The sequence below is a fragment of the Dipodomys spectabilis genome, unplaced genomic scaffold (genome assembly GCF_019054845.1).
Source record: "Dipodomys spectabilis isolate Male_0828 unplaced genomic scaffold, ASM1905484v1 ptg000067l, whole genome shotgun sequence".
Lineage (NCBI taxonomy): Eukaryota > Metazoa > Chordata > Mammalia > Rodentia > Heteromyidae > Dipodomys > Dipodomys spectabilis.
The window spans coordinates 1,670,488-1,690,315 of record NW_024870744.1 but is presented as its reverse complement, the minus strand read 5'-3'; the positions used below and the strand labels follow the sequence as shown (position 1 = coordinate 1,690,315).

The 19,828-nt window shown below is 45.3% G+C and overlaps 1 protein-coding gene across 1 annotated transcript in view; it reads right to left on the bottom strand.

Annotated features, from left to right (window-relative positions):
• Positions 1–19,828, bottom strand: part of Garnl3 (GTPase activating Rap/RanGAP domain like 3) — a 131,026-nt gene that overhangs the window by 10,551 nt on the left and 100,647 nt on the right. Inside the window, exons 20-25 of the mRNA XM_042681108.1 lie at positions 14,383–14,481; positions 13,966–14,082; positions 13,095–13,270; positions 11,796–11,954; positions 5,551–5,617; positions 1,267–1,374 (exon numbers count right to left, since the gene is read on the bottom strand). Coding sequence (XP_042537042.1) covers positions 1,267–1,374; positions 5,551–5,617; positions 11,796–11,954; positions 13,095–13,270; positions 13,966–14,082; positions 14,383–14,481 — 726 coding nt within the window. The remainder of the gene's footprint in view (positions 1–1,266; positions 1,375–5,550; positions 5,618–11,795; positions 11,955–13,094; positions 13,271–13,965; positions 14,083–14,382; positions 14,482–19,828) is intronic.

Below are 19,828 nucleotides of genomic sequence, written 5' to 3'. Positions count from 1 at the left end.
TTCCCACATAGCTAGCATGACAGGTGCATGCCACTGTACCAAGTCTTGTCAACATTTTTGTTTGGCCTTGAATTTTGATCTTCCTATTTACCTCCTTGAGTGTCTGGGACTGCCAGGCTTCTACTTTCTAAGCTTCCCAGTCCACAGCACCCTTGGCTTGATCTCTCAGGTGACCTCTAGTGGCATTCAAAACCTAGAAGTCATTTTCCACTCTTTTTTTTTTTTTTGGGTCAGTGTGGGTCTTGAACTCAGGGCTTGGGCACTGTCCCTGAATCTCTTTGTGCTCAAAGCTAGCATTCTACCATTTTGGCCACAGTGCTACTTCTGTTTTTTGAGTGGTTTATTGGAGAGAAGAGTCTAACAGGGACCTTTCTAGCCTGGGCTGACTTCAAACCCCTATCCTCAGATCTCAGCTTCCTGGGTAGCATGGATTACAGGCATGAGCCACCAGCATCTGCCTCATTTTCCACTCTACCATCCCCTTTTTGCAACATCTCATTGTCATCAGAGCCTGACCAGATGCCCTAGGATCTTGGGTCCATTCCTGTGGTCCCCTCACATTCTATAATGTGGGCTGATAGCAGAATCTTCTTGTGAGGAAAACAGTCCTAACTGGAACATGCTTTGCTCTGATCTGACTCTCAGAGGCAAGGTCCAGCTAGGAATCTTGAGCCACAATCACAAGGACTACCATTCACAAGCCAGAGTTTCAGTGGTAGGCATTCTGTGATTGAAGAATTTCAAGCTCCAAAATAAAAAAGAGACATGGCTCAAGTGGTAGAGCAACTATCTAGCAAGTTCAAACCTCAGTACCTAAATAAGTAACTGACCAGGGCTAAAAGCCAATCAGTGTCCTAAAAGGAAAAACAAGCTCCACAAATAACAACTAAGTGCCTACAGGTGATATTTAATTGCTTCCAAATGCTCACAGGCTGAGAAGAGGAAAAAGTAGATGGGACAAATGTCTCAAAAGGGGAACAAAAAGAAAAAGTAAGAAAGAGCACTTAAAGAGCAGCTTATATGTACACAATTTCAATCACTCTCTCTTCTCCCTCTCCCCTTAAGACAATTCCAAATGGTTTCATTGTTCTGTTTTCATATATGCATATAAAGTACTCCAACCAAATTCACACTCCTTCACCCTCCTCTCTTCCTCCCACTGATATTTGCCCCCCAGTGGAGCCTGTTTTATTCTCCTTTTTTTTTTTTTTAGTGTGTATTAATTGTGCCAAGGGGCTTCACATGGCATAGAAATGTTTTTCTTACCAACTGCATAGGGAGCCTGGTTCCAACAGAACTGGAAATCTGACGCAGAGGGTTGAACCAGAAAGGAGCCACCATTAAAGGGGCACACCTTTTTATAGATGCAACTGTCTGTAAGGAAAACAACAGTGATTCATTTTGTTAGAGACAACACTTAGATCACTGCAGTCAGAGAGGGAAAGCAGGCCACTGGAACAGCACCCACCCCTTTTCCCCCACTGCTAGTTCTTTAGAGACAGCTGGAGCAATCCTGCCTTGAGGCTAAAGCCAGATCACAGGGAAGTTGAGCCTGAATAGCATGACTTCTATGAATATGAATACTAACAACTGCTGACTGGAAGAGGTTACACTCTAGGCATTGAGCTTTAAAACATCCTATTTAGTCTGTATACTTTAGAAAGAAGGTGCTGTTATTATTCTCACTTTACAGATGAGGACATTTGGGCAAGGAGAATCACAGTTGACCTGGAGTCTACCAGAAGAACCAGTATGCTTCTTTGTTCTTGCCACCCTTTCTCACACAAGACCTGGACAGGGACTGATGGCAGCCTGGGGTGGAGGACGCAATCTCAGCCCATTTCAGGACAAGTGGGGTGGGAGCTGTGCCCTGTCCCCAACATTTTATGTGAGGGGTTGTAGCCCCTTAATGGACTTGAGCTAGCACTACATTAATGCCCAGTTAACTCAATCACCCTGGTTCTGACCTGTTCTTAACCCTAGACCCAAGTCCATGTGGCTTAGCTTATAGTGAGATGTTCATGTAGAAACAAAGGCACCTCCTATTACATAAACCATATATTTAGCCATAAAAATTATTTGAAATTATTGTACAGTGTTTCCTGAGATAAGGTCTATGTAGTTTAGGCTGGCTTTGAACTTGTGATCCTCCTGCTTCTACCTCCCAAATACAGGTGCTCACTACTTTTCCTAACTTTAAAAACAGCTTTATTAGCCAGGTGTGGTAGCATATACATGTAATCCAAGCATTTGGAAAACAGAGACAGGAGAACCCAGGGCTCCAGGATAGCCCAGGCAAAGTTAGCAAGACTGTAGCTTGAGACAAAAAAACTAGACAAAAGGGCTGGAGGCTTGGTTCAAGTGGTAGAGCACTTGTCTAGCATGAACAAGACCCTGGGTTCAATCCCAGGACCAAAAACCAAATCAAACCAAAGTAATTTGCTTTTATCAATATGTTGTACATTTCTTCTATGCACTCTTCCAGCACATGAACATTTACATTGCTGTAGTCTCCTCTCCTTCCCATTTAGTTTCCCAAACTTCCCACTTTACAAAAGATGTTGTAATAGACAATCAAGAATTCGTCCATCACAGTTTGTTGATTATTTCTTAAGAGTAACTGCTCATGGGCCAACTTGCTGTGCCGATTTAATAACATCCTACCTACACCTGTAGTGTGCAAAGGTGCCTGGACAGAGGCTGCCTGGCAGTCTGGGAGCCAATCACTGCCCAGGGCAATGTGCTGATGAAAACTCTCAGTGAGCCACAGTTTTCTTTTGATGCTGTTCAAATAATTGGGAAGCTGTTAGGTTGAGGAAGCTCCAGTGTCCAGGGTTTGTACGTAAGCAAATATAATCCCAATACAGTGTGTAGAAAAGAATCAGGAACTAACTGCTAGCTGACCTCTAAGTAGGAGATCCACGAACAGCTTCTGCCCCAACGGAACCAAGTACGTGTTTTTCCTTTGCTCTGTGCTCACCTATGAAAGCCTTCCCTTCTGCCTTTACCATCTGAAACTACCTCATTCATGAACCACTGTCTACTGTACTGGCACCAAAAAAAGTAAAATAAAATGAAAAATAAAACCTACTGCTGTACTTAGCATCTCTTTCGCTCGGATCCCCATGTCCTTTCAGGAAGTCAAAAGAAATACCTGTTTTTTTTTTTTTTTTAATATTCTGCTATATTTTTTTTCCTTCTTTTTTTTTTTGTGTCTGTTGTGGAACTTGAACTCTGGGCCTGGGTGCTGTCCCTGCACTCTTCAGCTCAAGGTGAGCAATCTATCTTGAGTCACAGCACCACTTCCAGTTTTCTGGTGTTTAATTGTAGATAAGAGTCCCATGGTCTTTTCTGCCCCGGCTGGCTTTGAACTGCAATTCTCAGATCTCAGCCTCCTGAGTAGCTACAGATGTGAGCCAATGGCACCTGGCTCCTTTTTTTTTTTTAATTGAAAAAATTTTAAATTTTACTTTACTTTTTGTACTGTTTGTTTTTAATTTCTTTTTGTTAATTTTGTTTCCCCACAGAATTGTCAGTGAAATGAAAAGACCACATTTGAAAGATCAACTATTTTGAGGAAGGTTTAAGGTATGGTGGCTCAGGACTGGAGTCCTAGTTACTTGGGAGGTTGAGAACAGAATTGTGGTTCAAGGCCAGCCCAGACAGACATTTTTGAACCTCTTCTTCAACCCATAGCTTGATGCAGTGATACACACCTGTCATTCCAAGATACATGGGAAGCTGAGATTAGGAGGACCGTGGTTCCAGGCCAGCCCAGGCAGAAAAGTCTGCAAGATCCTGTCTCCACATAGGGGAGCTAGACATGGTGGTTTGCACCTGAGATCCTAGGAACTAAAGGAAGCCTAAAGCTGGAACTAGCCTAAAAGTGATCAGCAAAAAACAAGGATGGAGGTGTAGTTCAGTATTAATGTGTCAGCCTAGCAAGAATGAGGCTTTGAGTTCAAACCCTAGAGTCTCCAAAAGCAAAAAAATCCTCAAAGAGCAACTAAATGTAGAAAATTTTCCTTTCCTATAACTTTTTAAATCTTTTTTTTTATTTTTTGGTCGGGGCTTGAACTCAGGGCCTGGATGCTGTCCCTGAGCTCTTTTACTCAAGGGTAGTTCTCTACCACTTCGAGCCACAGCCACACTTCTGGTTTTCTGGTGGTTAATTGGACATACAAGTCTCTCAGACTTTCCTGCCCAGGCTGGCTTTGAACCATGATACTCAGATCTCAGCCTCTTGAGTAGCTAGGATTATAAGTATGAGCTATCAGCACCCAGCATTATCACACATCTTGACCTTTGAAAATACCGAACAAATTTCTCTGCTGATATTTGGTTTCCCCAAGTTTGTTAATCCACATATTAATTTATCAAAGTATCTGAGCTGGATGGCTTTGGTGGCTAATGCCTGTAATCTTAACCATTCAGGAAGCTGAATTCTGAAGATTGAGGTTCAAAGTCCAAGCAGGAAAGTCCACGAGACTCTTATCTCCAATAAACCACTAAAAAGCAAAAAGTGGAGCTGTGGCTCAAGTGGTAGAGCACTAGCCTTGAGCAAGAGAGCTCTGGGACAGCACCCAAGCCCTGAGTTCAAGCTGTAGCATCAGTGCATGTATGTGTGTACGTGTACATGTACACACACACACACACACATACACACGTGATCTGCTAGCTATAAACAGCATTACTATTCTAAACTGATAAAATTATCTTGTTTCTTTTTGCTATTAGAAAGAAAATCTATTTTGTTGAAAATGTTGAAAGTCCTTGAAGATACTTCCTGATGCCTTGGTCTGCCCCAAACCCACCCTGCTACCTGACCTGATCCAAATCAATCCAGTAGGCTGAGGAGCCCTATGAGGCTGAGTTCATGAACATGTGAGAAATGCAAACAAAATGTGATGTGCATCACTAACACAAAAACCTGAAATCCAAAATGATCCAAAACATGAAACTTTCTGAGTGCCAACAAGTGGAAAAATCCCATACCTGACCTCATGTGACATTTCACAGTCAAAATGTCGATGCTCTGGGCTGAACTCAGTGTTCAGACTTGGTTCCATCCCAAGATATCTCGTCATGTACGTGCAAGTATTCCAAAATCCTACAAGAGCTGAATCTGAAACACTTCTAAGCATTTCATGTAAGGTATACCAACCTGCAATAACAGAAGTTAATATTTGGGGTACTGGAGTCAAAAGGGCCCTAGATGCAATCCCTGGCCTGAGGCTTAGTAGCTATATAACTTGAATGAGACAGTGACTGTTGTACCCTAAGCACAGCACAAAGCACACATTAAGGCCTCTACCTGGAGGCCACTGCCATCCCTGCCACATCTGGAGACATTTTCACAGGCTGTGGCTCTGACACCAGTCATCAAGAAGTCTAGGGTATGGTGGGAAATCGGGGGTGGGGTGTGGGGGAAGCAAGTTTTAGACACTTCCTGGAGCACAGTTATGCCAGGTGATGCAAGGATAGGCTGCTTTCTGCTGCCTGGAACAGTCCATGTTGGTGCACAGACAGAAGAACGCATCCTTGACTTACAGTTGTAGCACAGTAGCAGGCCGGCTTCTCCGTCTTCATACACATCAATAGCTGCAACGAAATTAACCTGCAATGATAATGGGCAGCGGTAGTGGTGGGCAGGACAGTGACATCGGAAAAGACTCAAGTTAGCATGTCTGGAGTTAGCCTTGGCCCTCTGAAACTTGGGTCCTGGCAGGTCACTTCTGCTTCTCTGGCACCCAGCATGGGTGCCACCAGGGAGCAGGGCTCCAATGACTACAAGTATGGGAGAGAAATATCTGAATTAAGGCAGGCATTAAGAGAGTGAGAAACTGATCAGTGCTTCACTGGGAATCAGAAAGAAGTAGGGTTTCAGAGCCCATATAATAACCCTGTGTTGCTCTATCTCCCACCCCCTACTTAAGTGTTCTGCACAGCCTGCATCATTCAGTGTTCACTGCTCCTTCCCCAGACTGTCATGTCAGGCTCCTGAGGCAGAATTGTGTCTTTCACTGCTGTCTCCTCAGCACACCTGCTGGGCCTGCTGCTTTAGAGATGCAGGCTACAAGCTGTACTCTCTCAGAGGTCTGGGGTTGTAGGGCGCTTGGCTTAGCTGGACTCTGCTCAGCTGGACTCTGAGCTTCCACATGACGTGTGTCCCCACCCACCACACTGGCTGTGGAGGCATCAGCACGCTCAGCTCAAGGGCATGACCTCTGGAGTCAGGCAGCCTGGCTCAGAGTCCTGCCTCTGCTGTGTGGTTTGGGTATGTAAGTAAGACTCCTTTCTGAGCCTCAGTGTCCTTTTGTGTAAAAATGGGGACATGAGTGTTCATAGATTGTTGGGAAGATTCTGGAGGGAGAAAAGGTCATTTGGAGATGAGTGGGAGAGGAGCCCAAGGCAGTCTGTGGTTCAGGTTTAAGCCTGTGTGTGTTTGGGGGTGTGGGGGTGAGGGGCAGCAGTAGGGAAGTTCACACAGCCTTCCAGACCCAGGCCTGCACTTAGGCACCAGGCTGAGGGAGCTGCTCCAAGCAGGCCTTTCGTTTGACTCTGCTGATGGATGAACAGACTGACACTGCCAGGTGGACCAGGCGGACTATAGCTCAGGGTAACATTCAGGGACAGAGGTCACAGCTTGGACTTGAGCACATCCTCCTGGGACATGCCAGGCCACTTTGCTCAGATGCTTACCAGAACTTAGCACAGTGACCCTTTCACGCCTGGACATGGACATCTTGTCTCTCTCTAGGAGAGGGCCTGGCAGGTGTCAGCCTCCATACCATTAAAAATAAGCAGATTTGCTGGGCACCAGTGCTCATGCCTATAATCCTAGTTATTCCCGAGGCTGAGATCTGAATACTGAGGTTTGAAGCCAGCTTAGGCAGGCAAGTCTGCAAGACTCTTATCTCCATTAACCACCAAAAATCTAGAAGTAGAGCTGTGGATCCAGTGGTAGAGCACTAGCCTTGAGCACAAAAACTCAGGGATAGCACCCAGGCCTGAGTGCAAACCCCTGTATTGGTGTGTGTGTGCGCACGCGCGCACACACACACACACACACACACACACACACACACAAAGCAGATCATTTTCTTGGCATTTTAAGGTGACATTAATATGTGTTTGAAAAACTTCCAAATATAGAGTTGAAACAAGTGACGTCTGAATCCTATCCCTCTCACCCTAGCTGAGAGGCAGTCACAGCCGGCCCTGTGGTCAGACTTCCCAGATGGTTCTGGATGGGTGTCCACCTGAGAACCACAGGGTCAGGGCAGATGCCAAGAGGGGAACCTGAGCTCAGGAACAGCCGAGTTCTAGATCCAGTGTGTGCTGCCTTCAAGGAGAGATTTGGCTTGGGAATGAGGCTAGTGCTGGTTGCTAGAGCTGGGGCAGTAGGCCATGGCTGGCCTGTTGGTACAATGAACTTTATGTTGCTTTCCAGAATAGGATGTTGCTTTAGCACTTCTTAAACCTTTATTCTCTTCTTTCCCCTCCCTCTTTCCTTTTTTTCCTCCCTCCTTCCCTCCCTCTGCATCCCTTCCTCTCTTTCCCCCTTTCTCTTTTCTCCCCTTCCTTCTCCCTCCCTTCTGTCTCTGTCTCTGTCTTTCTCTCTGTCCAATACCAGGGCTTGAACTCAGGGATTCACAATTTTTCTAGGCTTTTTCACTCAGAGTTGGCACACAACCACTTGAGCTATACCTCCACTTCTGACTTTCTGCTAGTTAATTGGAGGTGAAGAGTTTCCTGGATTTGTCTGCCTGGGCAGAAAATCAGTCTTCAGATCTCAGCCTTCTGAGTAGCTAGGATGACAGCTACTAGCATCCTTTCCTCTCTAGGACTGTCTAAGAACCTGAGGTGGAATGAAACCTGAAATGGAATCAAATGGAGTATGGGAAGAGGGAGGGACAGAGGTGGGAGTCTATATCAGTCCAACCAGCACTGGTGCACTACAGGCAGCTACAGGCAGCAGATATTGCAGCCCAGATACTGGTGCCATTTGTGACCAAATCTCCAGTGATCTGAGCCAGGTCAGTTCCCTGCACTGGGGGTTTAAGCTGCAGGAAACTTTTTTTTTTTTTTTTTGTAAGTTGTGGGGCTTAAACTCTGGGCCTGGGCGCTATCCTTCAACAATTCAGCTCAAGGCAAGCGCTCTACCACTTGAGCCACAGTGCCACTTCCGGTTTTCTGAGTGGTTTATTGGAGATAAGAGTCTCATGGACTTTCCTGCCCAGGCTGGCTTTGAACCTCGATCCTCAGGTCTCAGCCTCCTGAGTAGCTAGGATTACAGGAGTGAGCCATCAACTCCCGGCTGCAGGAAACTGTTGGTTAAAGGTTAGTCTTGCTGCTGCTGGGCCTGCTTCTGACTAGTTATTAGCAACCACATTGCTCATTGCCTCTCCATGCTTCTAGGGCTAAGATCCCCAGTTAGACAGTCGATTCATTGCAAAGATACCTGTGTCTCCCTTAGCATGCCCACCTGTGCTGTGAGCACTCCAAGATGCCAATTCACACGGGAAGGTTGTCCACATCCTCACCCAGCCAAGACCCAGGGAGGGGAGGGGGGACTAATTTCTTTGTTTCATTAAAAGATTTTTTATGCTCTTTATGGAAATGTTCTTTATCTTTTTTTTTTTTTTAAAAAGTACATTAAAGATAAGATAGAATATTTTAGAATTGTTCCAGAAAAAACAAAACATAGAAGTCATAAAAACAACTATTTTAAGCCCAGTTCTTCCTGGACTTTTATAAACTTTTAGACAAAAATGTCCAGAAGCAGTCTAATGAATCATCAGGACACTAATATAAGTGAATAGTAACTGAAAGAAGTCTAATAACATTATTTTTTCTCTGTAGATACCCTGATGAAAGTCATTAAGCAACAAAAATTTGTTTTGAGGAAATTGGTAGACAGTTTCTAAAGTAAAGGCTGTTCCCCTGGGAAAGCAGGTTAAGCCATAAGAAACCAATTGCCAGGGGAAGGACTAACTGGACATAGATCTGTTGGCCATGACTTTTCTGCCTCTTTTTGCTAGTCACATGCAGTCATGAAAAGCAGAAATTACTTTTATACTTGCAGAACTTCAACAACTTCTTTCTTTCTTCCTCTTCCTCCTTCTTTTGGTGGTAGAAGGGTTTGAATTCACACTTGCTAGGCAAGCACTTTACCCCTGAGCCATATCCCCAGCATGTTTTTGCTCAAGCTTGTGCCTGGACCATGATGCTTTCATTTTATGCTTCCTGACATAGCTGGGATGACAGGCATGTGTCACCATGACCAGCTTCTTCCACTGAGGAGAAATCCTGTGAACTTTTTTTTTTTAACCTGGGCTGGTCTGGAACTGTGATTCTCCTGATATCAGCCTTCTGCATATCTAGAATGACAGGAGTGTGCCGTCATGCCCAGATATTGGTTGAGAAGAGGGCCACATGAACTTCTTGCTCAGGCTTGCCTTGAACTGTGATTCTCCTGATCTTGGCCTCTTAAGTAGCTAGAATTACAAGTGTGAGCCACTGTGCCTGGCTGAGATAGAACTGTTAAAGGACAAATTGGGCCTTCACCCCCAGAAGTCCACAGACTGGAAGAGTCAGAGGCTCTAAGGAGAAGCTGCTGCCCTGCAGGTGTTAAGGCACTGGGGCTCAAGCCTTAGATAGGAAGAGGGTCAGGACACATTTTACTGGGTCTGTCTGTATATCATTATCTCCTGGGGGTTATTTAAAAACTCCTGGCTTTTGCCAAGTGTCAGTGGCTCACACCTGTAATCCTAGGCTGAGATCTGAGGACTGCAGTTCAATGCCAGCCCAGGCAGGAAAGTCTGTGGGACTCATGCCCAATTAGCCAGTAAAGCACCAGAAGTGTTGCAGCAGTGGTACTCACTGGACACTGGTGAAAATGAACTATACAACTTGTGAGTGGGGATGGGAGGGAGAAACTGGGAGTTAACAAGGGAAGGGGTGACACTGTCCAACAAGAAACATACTCTTTAGCTGATTTATATAACAGTAACTCCTCTGTACATCACCTTTATAATAACAACAAAAGCAATTTTTAAAAAAGCCAGAAGTGAAGCTGTTGCTCAAGTAGTAGAGCATTAGCCTTGAACAAAAAAGACTCAGGGACAGTGCCCAGGTCCTATGTTCAAGCCCCAGAATTGGCACACACCAGTAATGGTAGTCACAGTTGAAGGTTGAAGGTAGGTGGGTCATCACCCTCTGAGACTGTCCTGGGGCAAAAACAGGAGACCCTACCAGAAGAATAAGTAAAGCAAAAAGGGCTTGGGGACATTGCTCAAGTGGCAGATACCCTGGAGTAGCAAGCTTGAGGCTCTGAGTTTAAACTCAATACTGGCCCTTCACAGAAAAACAAAAAGCCCTAGCTCTTGAGTAAGTTTTTTCTTTGGAAGTGGTTTGAATTTGTGACCTTGAACTTGAACCATACCCTTAGTCTGACCAAGGAAATTGTGATTTAACTGTCCTGGAGTCTGCTCATAACACTGATCTTTTGCAAGCTCTAAAGCAGTGACAGCAGGGTTGAGGTGATGACTGAATCCACCCCTGGCTCCCAGACTTGGCTGAGCATTAGAATAATCTGGGGCTCCTTAATAGGTCCCCATGCCCCCTCTCTGCCCAGGGAAGCATCTAAAGAGACACATAGGCATTGTGGCTTTTAAGGCTCCTCAGATGGGCTTCAGCAGTAAAGACAAGAGAAATGACAGGTGCCACGGTGATGGATGACAGCTGCAGACAGATGGCCTCCTATTTAGATTTGGATTTTTCTATTTCTGATTTTTTTCTTTCTTAAGATCTCATTCTAATTAGGTGCTAAGCCTTCTTAAAATAGTAATTAGCAATTATAAGGAAAATCTGGGTAGAACACGTTCAACACAAGTGCATGGCCTAGGAGAGAATCCAGCCTCTGATTCTGCTGAAGTGGAGTGGGGGAGCCTTGTGGGTGTGGAAGCCCTCAGGGGAGCTGTAATGTCTGTGGGGCCATGTTGCTATTCTGTGTCCTCAGTCACTAAGTGAGGAAGCTAGCTTGTGCTGCTCCTGAACAAGTGGCTCCTTGATATCATGCCCTGCCTTCTCGTAGCCAGAGTGAGCTGAGGAGCTCTGTGACCTACTCAGGTGACAGGGAGTGGATTCTGGTGACACAGGTCCCAGGCTTCAGGTGGTGAGTGTCTGCCATCTTCCAGCGAGTGCCAACAGTTCACACCCTACAGAGTCGTCTCTAGAGACAGTTTTGGTGGCCCTACATGAGTCCCAAACCAAGACATCCTTGTTCTCCATGCAGCTCAGCAAAAGGGCTGCAGACCCTCAGTGATGGTCCCCTCTCTGTCCTAATGGAGACCCGTCCTGTCTTCCTTTTGTAGTGGCTCCTATGGGAATGAAGAAGGGGTGCTGTACCCACCCTGGCCACCTAATCCCCAGTCTGTGAGTCTGTAGGCCACAGAGAACAAAGCTTGCTCTCCAAAGGCCCTCCCCGGCAAAGGCCTTCCCTGCTCCACAAACATTCTCATTTACTTAGTTATATTCTGCTTTGAGCTCTTTTGTCTTTTACTTGAAAGCATGGAGATTCAGGGGAGATCCTGAAAGGTGGAGCAGGACAATGGGACAGTTGTATTATAGTAGATAGAAGCCTCTGGTTCTCTCTACAAGTGCAACTTGATGGAGATCAACCTGAACAGCATATTGCTAGTACAGATACACAGCACAAAATTCTAGATCTATCTAAATCATGGCAACTCCTGCTGTCTCTGATTCCCACTTGTCCCCCGGCCATCACTCACCCTGCTGGCTTCCACGTGATGCAGCCTGAAGACCTCCCCTGTGCTCTCATTCACCACATCGAACTGGTGCCGGTAAGCCACGCAGACCAGGTTGTCACTCTCTTCTGTTGGCCCGTCCACTAAGGTCATCACTGAAGGGCAGTCAGACAGGCAGATCTCCTGTGTGATTAGGAAGGATGTAAGAGACAGGCTGGGGCACAGACTGCACCTTCAGTCAGCCTCCCTCCCCAGCCCTTCCTCCAGGCTTCTGCAGAACCTGTGCTGCAGGAAAGGCAGAGACAGGGTTCTCCTTCCTGTATCTCAAGACTCAGACCTCTGTCCTTGGAAAGGGGAGAAGCAATAGGAATTCATGGTGTGGCCTGCTTTAACCTTCACACAGTGACGGTAACAGTGATATTAATCGCTAATAACCTGGTGTTATCTGTTGCCAATGAAAAGTGCTTAGCTGTTCAGGTGCCAGCACTGTTTTTGTACCAGCATCATGAAACAGGATGACCACTGCTGTGTTTACAACTGAGGAAACTGAGGCCCAAAGGTCAAGTGACTGCTCTGGTCAGTTTATGTATGGTGGAGTGGAAATGTGATTTTACAGCTTATGCTACATTAAGACCCTAAGTAAATATTCCTAAGAATAAGAAGGTTGACACCTATTTAGAACAATTTTTAACTTATTTTGCCTTCACATTATGCTGAATATGTGCAGAAATTGACAGGCACAATTAAGGAGGTCTTAACCCTACACAAAGATCACTTACCATCTAGACTATAGGAATGCCAGTGTTGGATATATCTCACAGCTTGAGGTACTGCCGTTTTTAAAAAATATAAGAATCACCAGGCACTGGAGGCTCATACCTGTAATCCTAGCTATTCAGGAGGCTGATATTTGCAGACTGAGGTTAAAAGCCAGCTTGGGCAGACTCTTATCTCCAATTAACCACCAGAAAACCAGAAGTGGTGCTGTGGCTCAAAGTGGTAGAGCAAAAGAGCCTTGAGCAAAAGAGCTCATGGACAGCGCCCAGGCCCTGAGTTCAAGCCCCATGACCAACAAAAAGTAAAGACAGAAACAAAAGAATCCTTTAAAGGGCTGGGAAGGTGGCTCAGTAGTAGAGCACTTGCCTTGCATGCATGAGGCCCTGGGTTTGATTCCACAGCACCACATAGGCAGAAAAAAAAAGCCAGAAGTGGCTCTGTGGCTCAAGTGGTAGAGCGCTAGCCTTGTGCTGAAGAGCTGAGGGACGGTGCTCAGGCCCTGAGTTCAGATCTCACAACTGACCAAAAAAAAATGAGGAAACCTACCCTGATGTACTGGAATTCTTCAACAGGAGACTCTGACAGGGGAGACAGCAGTGCGGCGCTGGTTACCCCACTCGGCTTGGTGTGTTTCCTTGTGATCAGAAGCAGCTTATTCCGAATGGCAACCACGATTCTCAGCTCTCTGCTGTGGTGAGTGTTAATAGCATACAGGTGGCAGCCTGTGAAGACAAATGATGGAAGTGCAACAGAGGAGGTGGTCTGGAATTGTTCCTAAGAACCCTAGAAGTGAAGCATCACTCAGGGGTCAGCTGAGGATGATTCTGATACCAGGGAAAATGGAGTGGACATGAAAATGACATCAGCAGTGATAGTCCTATTTTCCTGTTAGTGGGCTTGGTCTCAAACTTACTACATACAGAAATTGAAGTTGCGGTGACCAGAACTCCAGGAAACAAAGTCTTAAAGTATTTTTACTCACCCAGGCACCAGTGGTTTATGACTGTAATCCTAGCTATTCAGGAGACTGAGATCACAGTTCAAAGCCACCCCAGACAGAAAAGTCCTCATGAGACTCTTATCTCCAATTAACCATCAGAAAACCAGAAATGGAGGGATGGCTCAAAATGGTAGAGCATTAACTTTGAGCAAGACAGCTCAGTAACAGCCCAGGCCCTGAGTTCAAGGCTCATGACTGACCACAGAATTGCTAACGGACTTCAACTCACCTCTAAAACTGGTGATAGAGGCCTAGAATTTCTAGTCTCCAATGTGCAGTGCTGAGGATCAAACTCGGGGTTTTGGGCTTGCTAGGCAACAACTTCCCTATTCATTTTAATTTTCAGTAAAAACCTAGGCTGCCTGAGAAAAAGTAATGAATTGAGCAGAAACTTCCCAAGTAGGAAGACCAAGTCACCTTTGGTTTTCTCCAGCTTGTTTTCTCGGCAGTCAGACCTGCTCCTCCCAGCTTGCCTCCCCTCAAGGCCTTTCTGCACAGTGCTCAGCCTGAAGACGAAGAGGCGGGCATCTTTCCCTGGTGACAGCAGGAAGAAGGCAGAGAAGGGGATGGAGAGGCAAAATGACAGTAGCACAGTAGAAAGGAGGTGTGTAGAATTGTGAGACATCCCTCAGCACTTTGACACAACCATAATTAGCGATGCAGCCTCCTTTTCTCCATTGCTTAGTCCCCTCCCCCTCAACAAGTGAGTCCCATCACTGACACTGGAAAAGCAACAGCAGCTCCCCTGTGAGGTGAGACCCTGGTGGCCCCTCACTGCCGCCATGGGAGGCCAAGGTTTTCCTCCCTCACAGAGCATGCGCAGAGGGGTAGCACCTTTGTCTGCTCTGAGAACGAGAAGGTCCAGAGTCTCAAGCACGTGCATCTGCTTCACAGGCAGCGTTCTGTCAAACACGGGCATTGATGGAAGTTCATCTGGAAAAGGAAGGCTGGTTACTGGCTGGACTCTGTGACCTATGGCATGTGTCTGTGGGAGATCCAGACCCCACTTCTACCTGGGCAAGGAAGGAGTCAGCTTCTAGAACTCTCCTGAGGTTTATACATGAACTTCAAGCACTCAGCTTAGGGAGAAAGCATGCGAACTACAAGACAAAGCAACATACCTCAACCTCATGTTTTACTGGGCTTCTATCAAAGGGCTAAACACCACATGAAAAAATGATGTGAGTCATTTCTCTTCAGTATTTTCTTATTTTTATATAGTATTTGAAAGTACATCATATATTAGATCATTTTCTATGTCCCAGAAAAGTAAAAATATTTCTTTTTTTGCATTTAAAACTTGCTCTGCCCTCACCTGCTCTGTGTCTATGTCCACAATAAATTTCCAATGTGTTTCCATATAGGAATTTGAAATCTTCATTTTTTTAGACGAAAATAAGTAAAGAGAGAATATCAATTAGACATGTTGCACAGTGGGGAGTGGGGGGACAACCTATCGAGTTGAAATACTCTGGAAGATTTCACGTAATTGGATGACTAAAGACTGAATTATACACAGAATTCCTTTTTAAGGTTACTTACTGGGATCCTAAACTGTTAACAATTATTTTGTCCCTGGGGGGCTCTATACATGAGGGCTGAAGGATTAAGGCTGTTCTGAAGAAAAAGGCTGAGTCTGGTGTAGAATCAGGGCCAGGCAGACATGGCCAGGGCTGCGAGAGATCTCATGCAGGGCAGTGGCTGCCTCATTCTGCACCTACATTCAGTTTTCTAGGGCTCTGTTGCAGGTATGTGTTTGGTCATTATAATTCAGTTACATGCACCCCGCCCCCAACCCCTTCTAGGAATCCCAATGTAGCTGGGAGTTTAACCCTTCCTGGCCATACCCAGGCAGGAGCAGGGGCTAGTCACTAGGATTAATGCCACCCTCTGTGGGGAGGAAGCTCCAGCTCTTGCAGGCCCAGGGACTCTGGATGTGCCACAGAACAGCCATGGTGCTCACATGAGAAACACACTCAGGGCTTGCCTCTGTTTCCTCTTTTTTTTTTTTTTCTGTTTGGTTGGTCATGGGGCTTGAACTCAGAGCCTGGGTGCTATATCCCTGAGCTCTTTTGCTCAAGCCTAGCTATCTACCACTTTGAGCCACAGCTCCACTTCCTGGTTTTTCAGTGGTCACTTGAAGGTAAGAGTCTCATGGGTGGGGCTGGGAAGGTGGCTCAGTGGTAGAGCGCTTGCCTTGCATGCCTGAGGCCCTGGGTTCGATTCCTTAGCACCACATAAGCAAAAAGAAAAAAGCCGGAAGTGGCGCTGTGGCTCAAGTGGTAGAGCACTAGCCTTGAGCTGAAGAGCTGAGGGACAGCACCCAGACCCAGAGTTCAGGCCCCACGACTGGACCCCCCCCCCCCCAAAAAAAAAAAAAAAGAGTCTCATGGGTACTTTTCTGTCTGGTGTGGTTCCGAATCTGATCTTCATATTTCAACCTCGTGACTGGCTAAGGATTACAGGTGTGAGCCACCGGCGGCCAGCCAAAATTGTGACTTTTATGTCAGCTCATGAACCAGTTTCCTTCCTCCTCCAGCCAGGCCCCTTACAAAAAGGAATTGATTCCAGAGTCTTTGTACTGCTGCCAGGGAAGACTTCAGTGTTCAGAATACAAGATGCCCATATGAATATCTGTCATTGTATTTGGGTAAGTAACTGCCATTACCTCATTCTGGGGGAAGAGCAGCACAGCAATGGCAGATCACACACACCAAGGCTTCCTATGGGCCAGACCCCATGCTTAGTGTGCCTTCTATTAATTCACAATGTCCAAAGGACCCAGCTAGGTGGAGATATGCAATGGTCTCATTTAGTAAATGAGGAATTTGGGGTTCACAGGTGTTGGGACCTTGCTCAAGGTCACACCTTGAGTTTATGAAGACAAAAGTGACACGAATACTTCATTTGACATTGGAAACAGGAGAGCTACCAAACCAAGTAGACAGAAAATTCACATGTATTCTCCGTCTACTCTTTCTCAGATAGCTGAACTGGCAGAGGAAGTAAAGACAGGGCAAAGAGACTTGTGATTAATGATTGCTCCATTAATTTTTCCTTCCTGTAATCTCTGTAGGAAGAAGCAATCTTTTACAGACAGCTTTTCTAGTACTGTGAAACCAAAATGCATGGCAAAAACAAAATTGGTATTTAGTCTTCCTTCAAAGTAGGTTGTGCAGCAGTCATGAGAGCAAAGGATCTTGGTTTTTAATAATGACCTTGAAAGGAGCAGACTCTCCTGGCTAGGTCTAATAAAATTAAGCAAAGGCTAATGGGCTAGAGTGAAACTCAGCCTGGAGCAAATGGACAGATTCACTCACCAAAACAATTCATAGTACGATTAAGTGTAGACCAGAAGAAGGTAAACAAAGATATAAGAGAATTATGGCATAATGAAGAGTACAAAGAGAACTTTAAATGTTATTTTCTTTCTTTGCAAAAACAAAGGATCACTGTATAGTCAGGACATGAGAAAAATAATCTACATAAATATCTATACAGGTGGTGGGTGAATACAGCCACTAATGGACTTCCTCCAAATGTGGAAGAAAAGAATTTTTTGGAAAACCACAACAATCTCTGTATCAGACACCACCATTAAATTTTGGATTGATAAACATTAAAACTTCAGAAAGGACTTGGTAATCTCAGTTTAGATTCTTCTTAGTAAACTGAAGGCCCTGAGTTTGAATCCCAATACTTAGAACAAAAACCCTACTCAGATTTCTTTGTTTTTAGGAAGCTTTACAATAATTGAACCTTCTTTTAAATCCAAATTTTTCCCAGGTCTATAGTTTTGGAAATCTGCATTAAGACACAGACAAAAACACTGGTACAGCTTAGAGTGTGTGTGTGTGTGTGTGTGTGTGTGTGTGTGTGTGTGTGTGTGTGTGTGTGTGTGTGTGTGTGTGTGTGTGTGTGTGTGTGTGTGTGTGTGTGTATGCACATGCACTAGTACTGAGGCTTGAAATCAGGGAGGGCCTTTCCCTTGGCTTTTCCCTTATCACTCAAGTCACACTTCTAGTTCTAACTTTTTGTTGGTTAACTAGAGGTAAGCGTCACAGATTTGTCTGCCCAGGGCTGGCTCCATATTGAGAGCCTCAGATCTCAGTTTTCTGAGTAGCTAAGATTATAGGCATGATTCCCCAACCCTGGCTATAGCTCCCCGTGTCCTCACCCCTCCTCCCCCAGAGCTGAGGACCTAACTCAGGGCCTTGCACTTGATAGGCTGAGCTAAATCCCCAACCCCTGTACCTGAGTTTTAATGAAATGCAGTTGGTTTGTGAAAGAGCACTGGGATAGAAGCACATCTGAGCAGTGTGACCTCGCCAAGTCACTCGTTTGTTTAGGCCTTGATCTATGAAGCTAGGAGACTGGCCAGACTAAGCCTTTCAGACATTTGTTTTGGTTTTTCTTTTCTTCTTCTTTTTTTCCTTTAGGCTCAAACCTATGTGCTTCTGGCAAAAATCTAAGGATTTTGTTAAAGTAAATTCCCAGGAAGATAGCAAAGGTAACAGCTACCATTTAATAAGCTGCTACTATATGCCAAACACAGGTAACTGATTAACCCCTAGACTCCCTCTTCCTGGTTGTAATTGTCCCCGTATGCCTCATCATTTTTCATCACTGTAAGATTTTATCAGCCTCTTAAAATTGCTTCCACTTAGAGAGCTTTGAGGCTTTTTCTCTTTGGTGCTGAGGATCCAGTTCAGGACCTTCCACATGCTTATCAAGCACTCTACCATTGAGCCCCAGCCCCAGCCCTGGACTTTCCTTAGACCACAGTGTTTCTCAAATGAAGGACTTAAATTCTCAATTGATGAATTTTAAATTATCTGCTTTCTGTTGAATTAGCCATAGATATGAGTAGGTCATGGACACACAATTAAGATCCATACTCCTGGGTGCCAGTGACTCACACCAATAACCCTATAGAACTATTCAGGAGGCTGAGGTCTGAAGATCATGGTTCAAAGTCGGTCAATACAGATAAATCCTCGAGACCCTCACCTCCACTTATCCAACAAAAAGCTGAAGTAGAGGTGTGATTCAAATAGTACAGCATCAGCCACAAGAAATAAAGCTCAGTGAGACTTTGAGGCCTTGAGTTCCAGCCCCAGGAATAGCACACACAGAAAGACCCAGACCAAAAATAACAAAGTCAGAAAACAGCCCACTTGAAGTAGGGTCACCTCTCCTGCTGTAAGCAGAAGGTGCTGCACAGGGGGCAACACAGAGCTGGAATTTTGTAAATGTGCTATGGAGGGGTTTAGGGAGAAAAGACCATGCCAAAGGGGTGCCACTGAGTCACTCTCAGAGGTGGTGTTAGGATCCTCATGGTACGTCTGTATGGTCATACCAGAGACTGGACAGCCACCTCTGTGCAGTCTGTGAGGCCCTGTCCAAGCCCAGAAGATGACTTTTGCCAGGGTTTCTTTAGCTCCTTGCTCCTCTCACATTCATCAGGAGTCTGGAATAAACTAAAAGAACCTCCTGCTGGCCCTGTCTACACCCTGATCCATCTCAAGTTGTACGTCTGCCACAGCATCCTGGCTGTGGGTGTATCATGCCTGGCCCAGGGTCATTCAGCTGTGCGACAGGGTACTGCCCCAGGGCAGGTTGGGCTAGCTGACTGTGGGAAAGTTTGCTTTTCTACTGGGCTGAAATCAGTCCCCCTGTCTAACTGTTCTGTTTCTATATTCATCAAAAATAGCTTACCTGACTCATATGGCTTGTTTTGGACATTCAGTACTTTCAGAACTAAATTTGTTGTTGTTCATAGTTTGAATTCAGGGCACTGCACCACTTGATCCATGGCCTCAACCTTTTAATTTATTTTTGCTTTAGTTATTATTTGGATAGGACTTCATATTTTAGCCCAAGACTGGCCTTGCACTGTGATCCTTCTACCCACAGCCTCCTGTTAGTTGGGATTACATGTTTGAACCACCATGCCCAAATTATTTGTTGAGATACAGTCTTGCTAACTTTTTTTTTGCCTGGGCTGGCCTTGAACTTCATTCCTTCCCATCTCTGTTTCCTGAGTAGCTAGGATTCCAAGCATGAACCACCATGCTTGACCTTGAACTTTCAGAGAATGTTCCCAAGGATGACTCTAAATAATGTATCCCCTTTTGATTTAAGATAAAATGTCAGGGCCATGAAAAGTATTGGCTGACAATGAGATTATAACATATCATTTAATATCCCCAGACTAATCAAAGATTAGAGGAAGGGGTGAGCCTAGGAAGTGTGCTTGGTTCACAATATCCACCCTCTA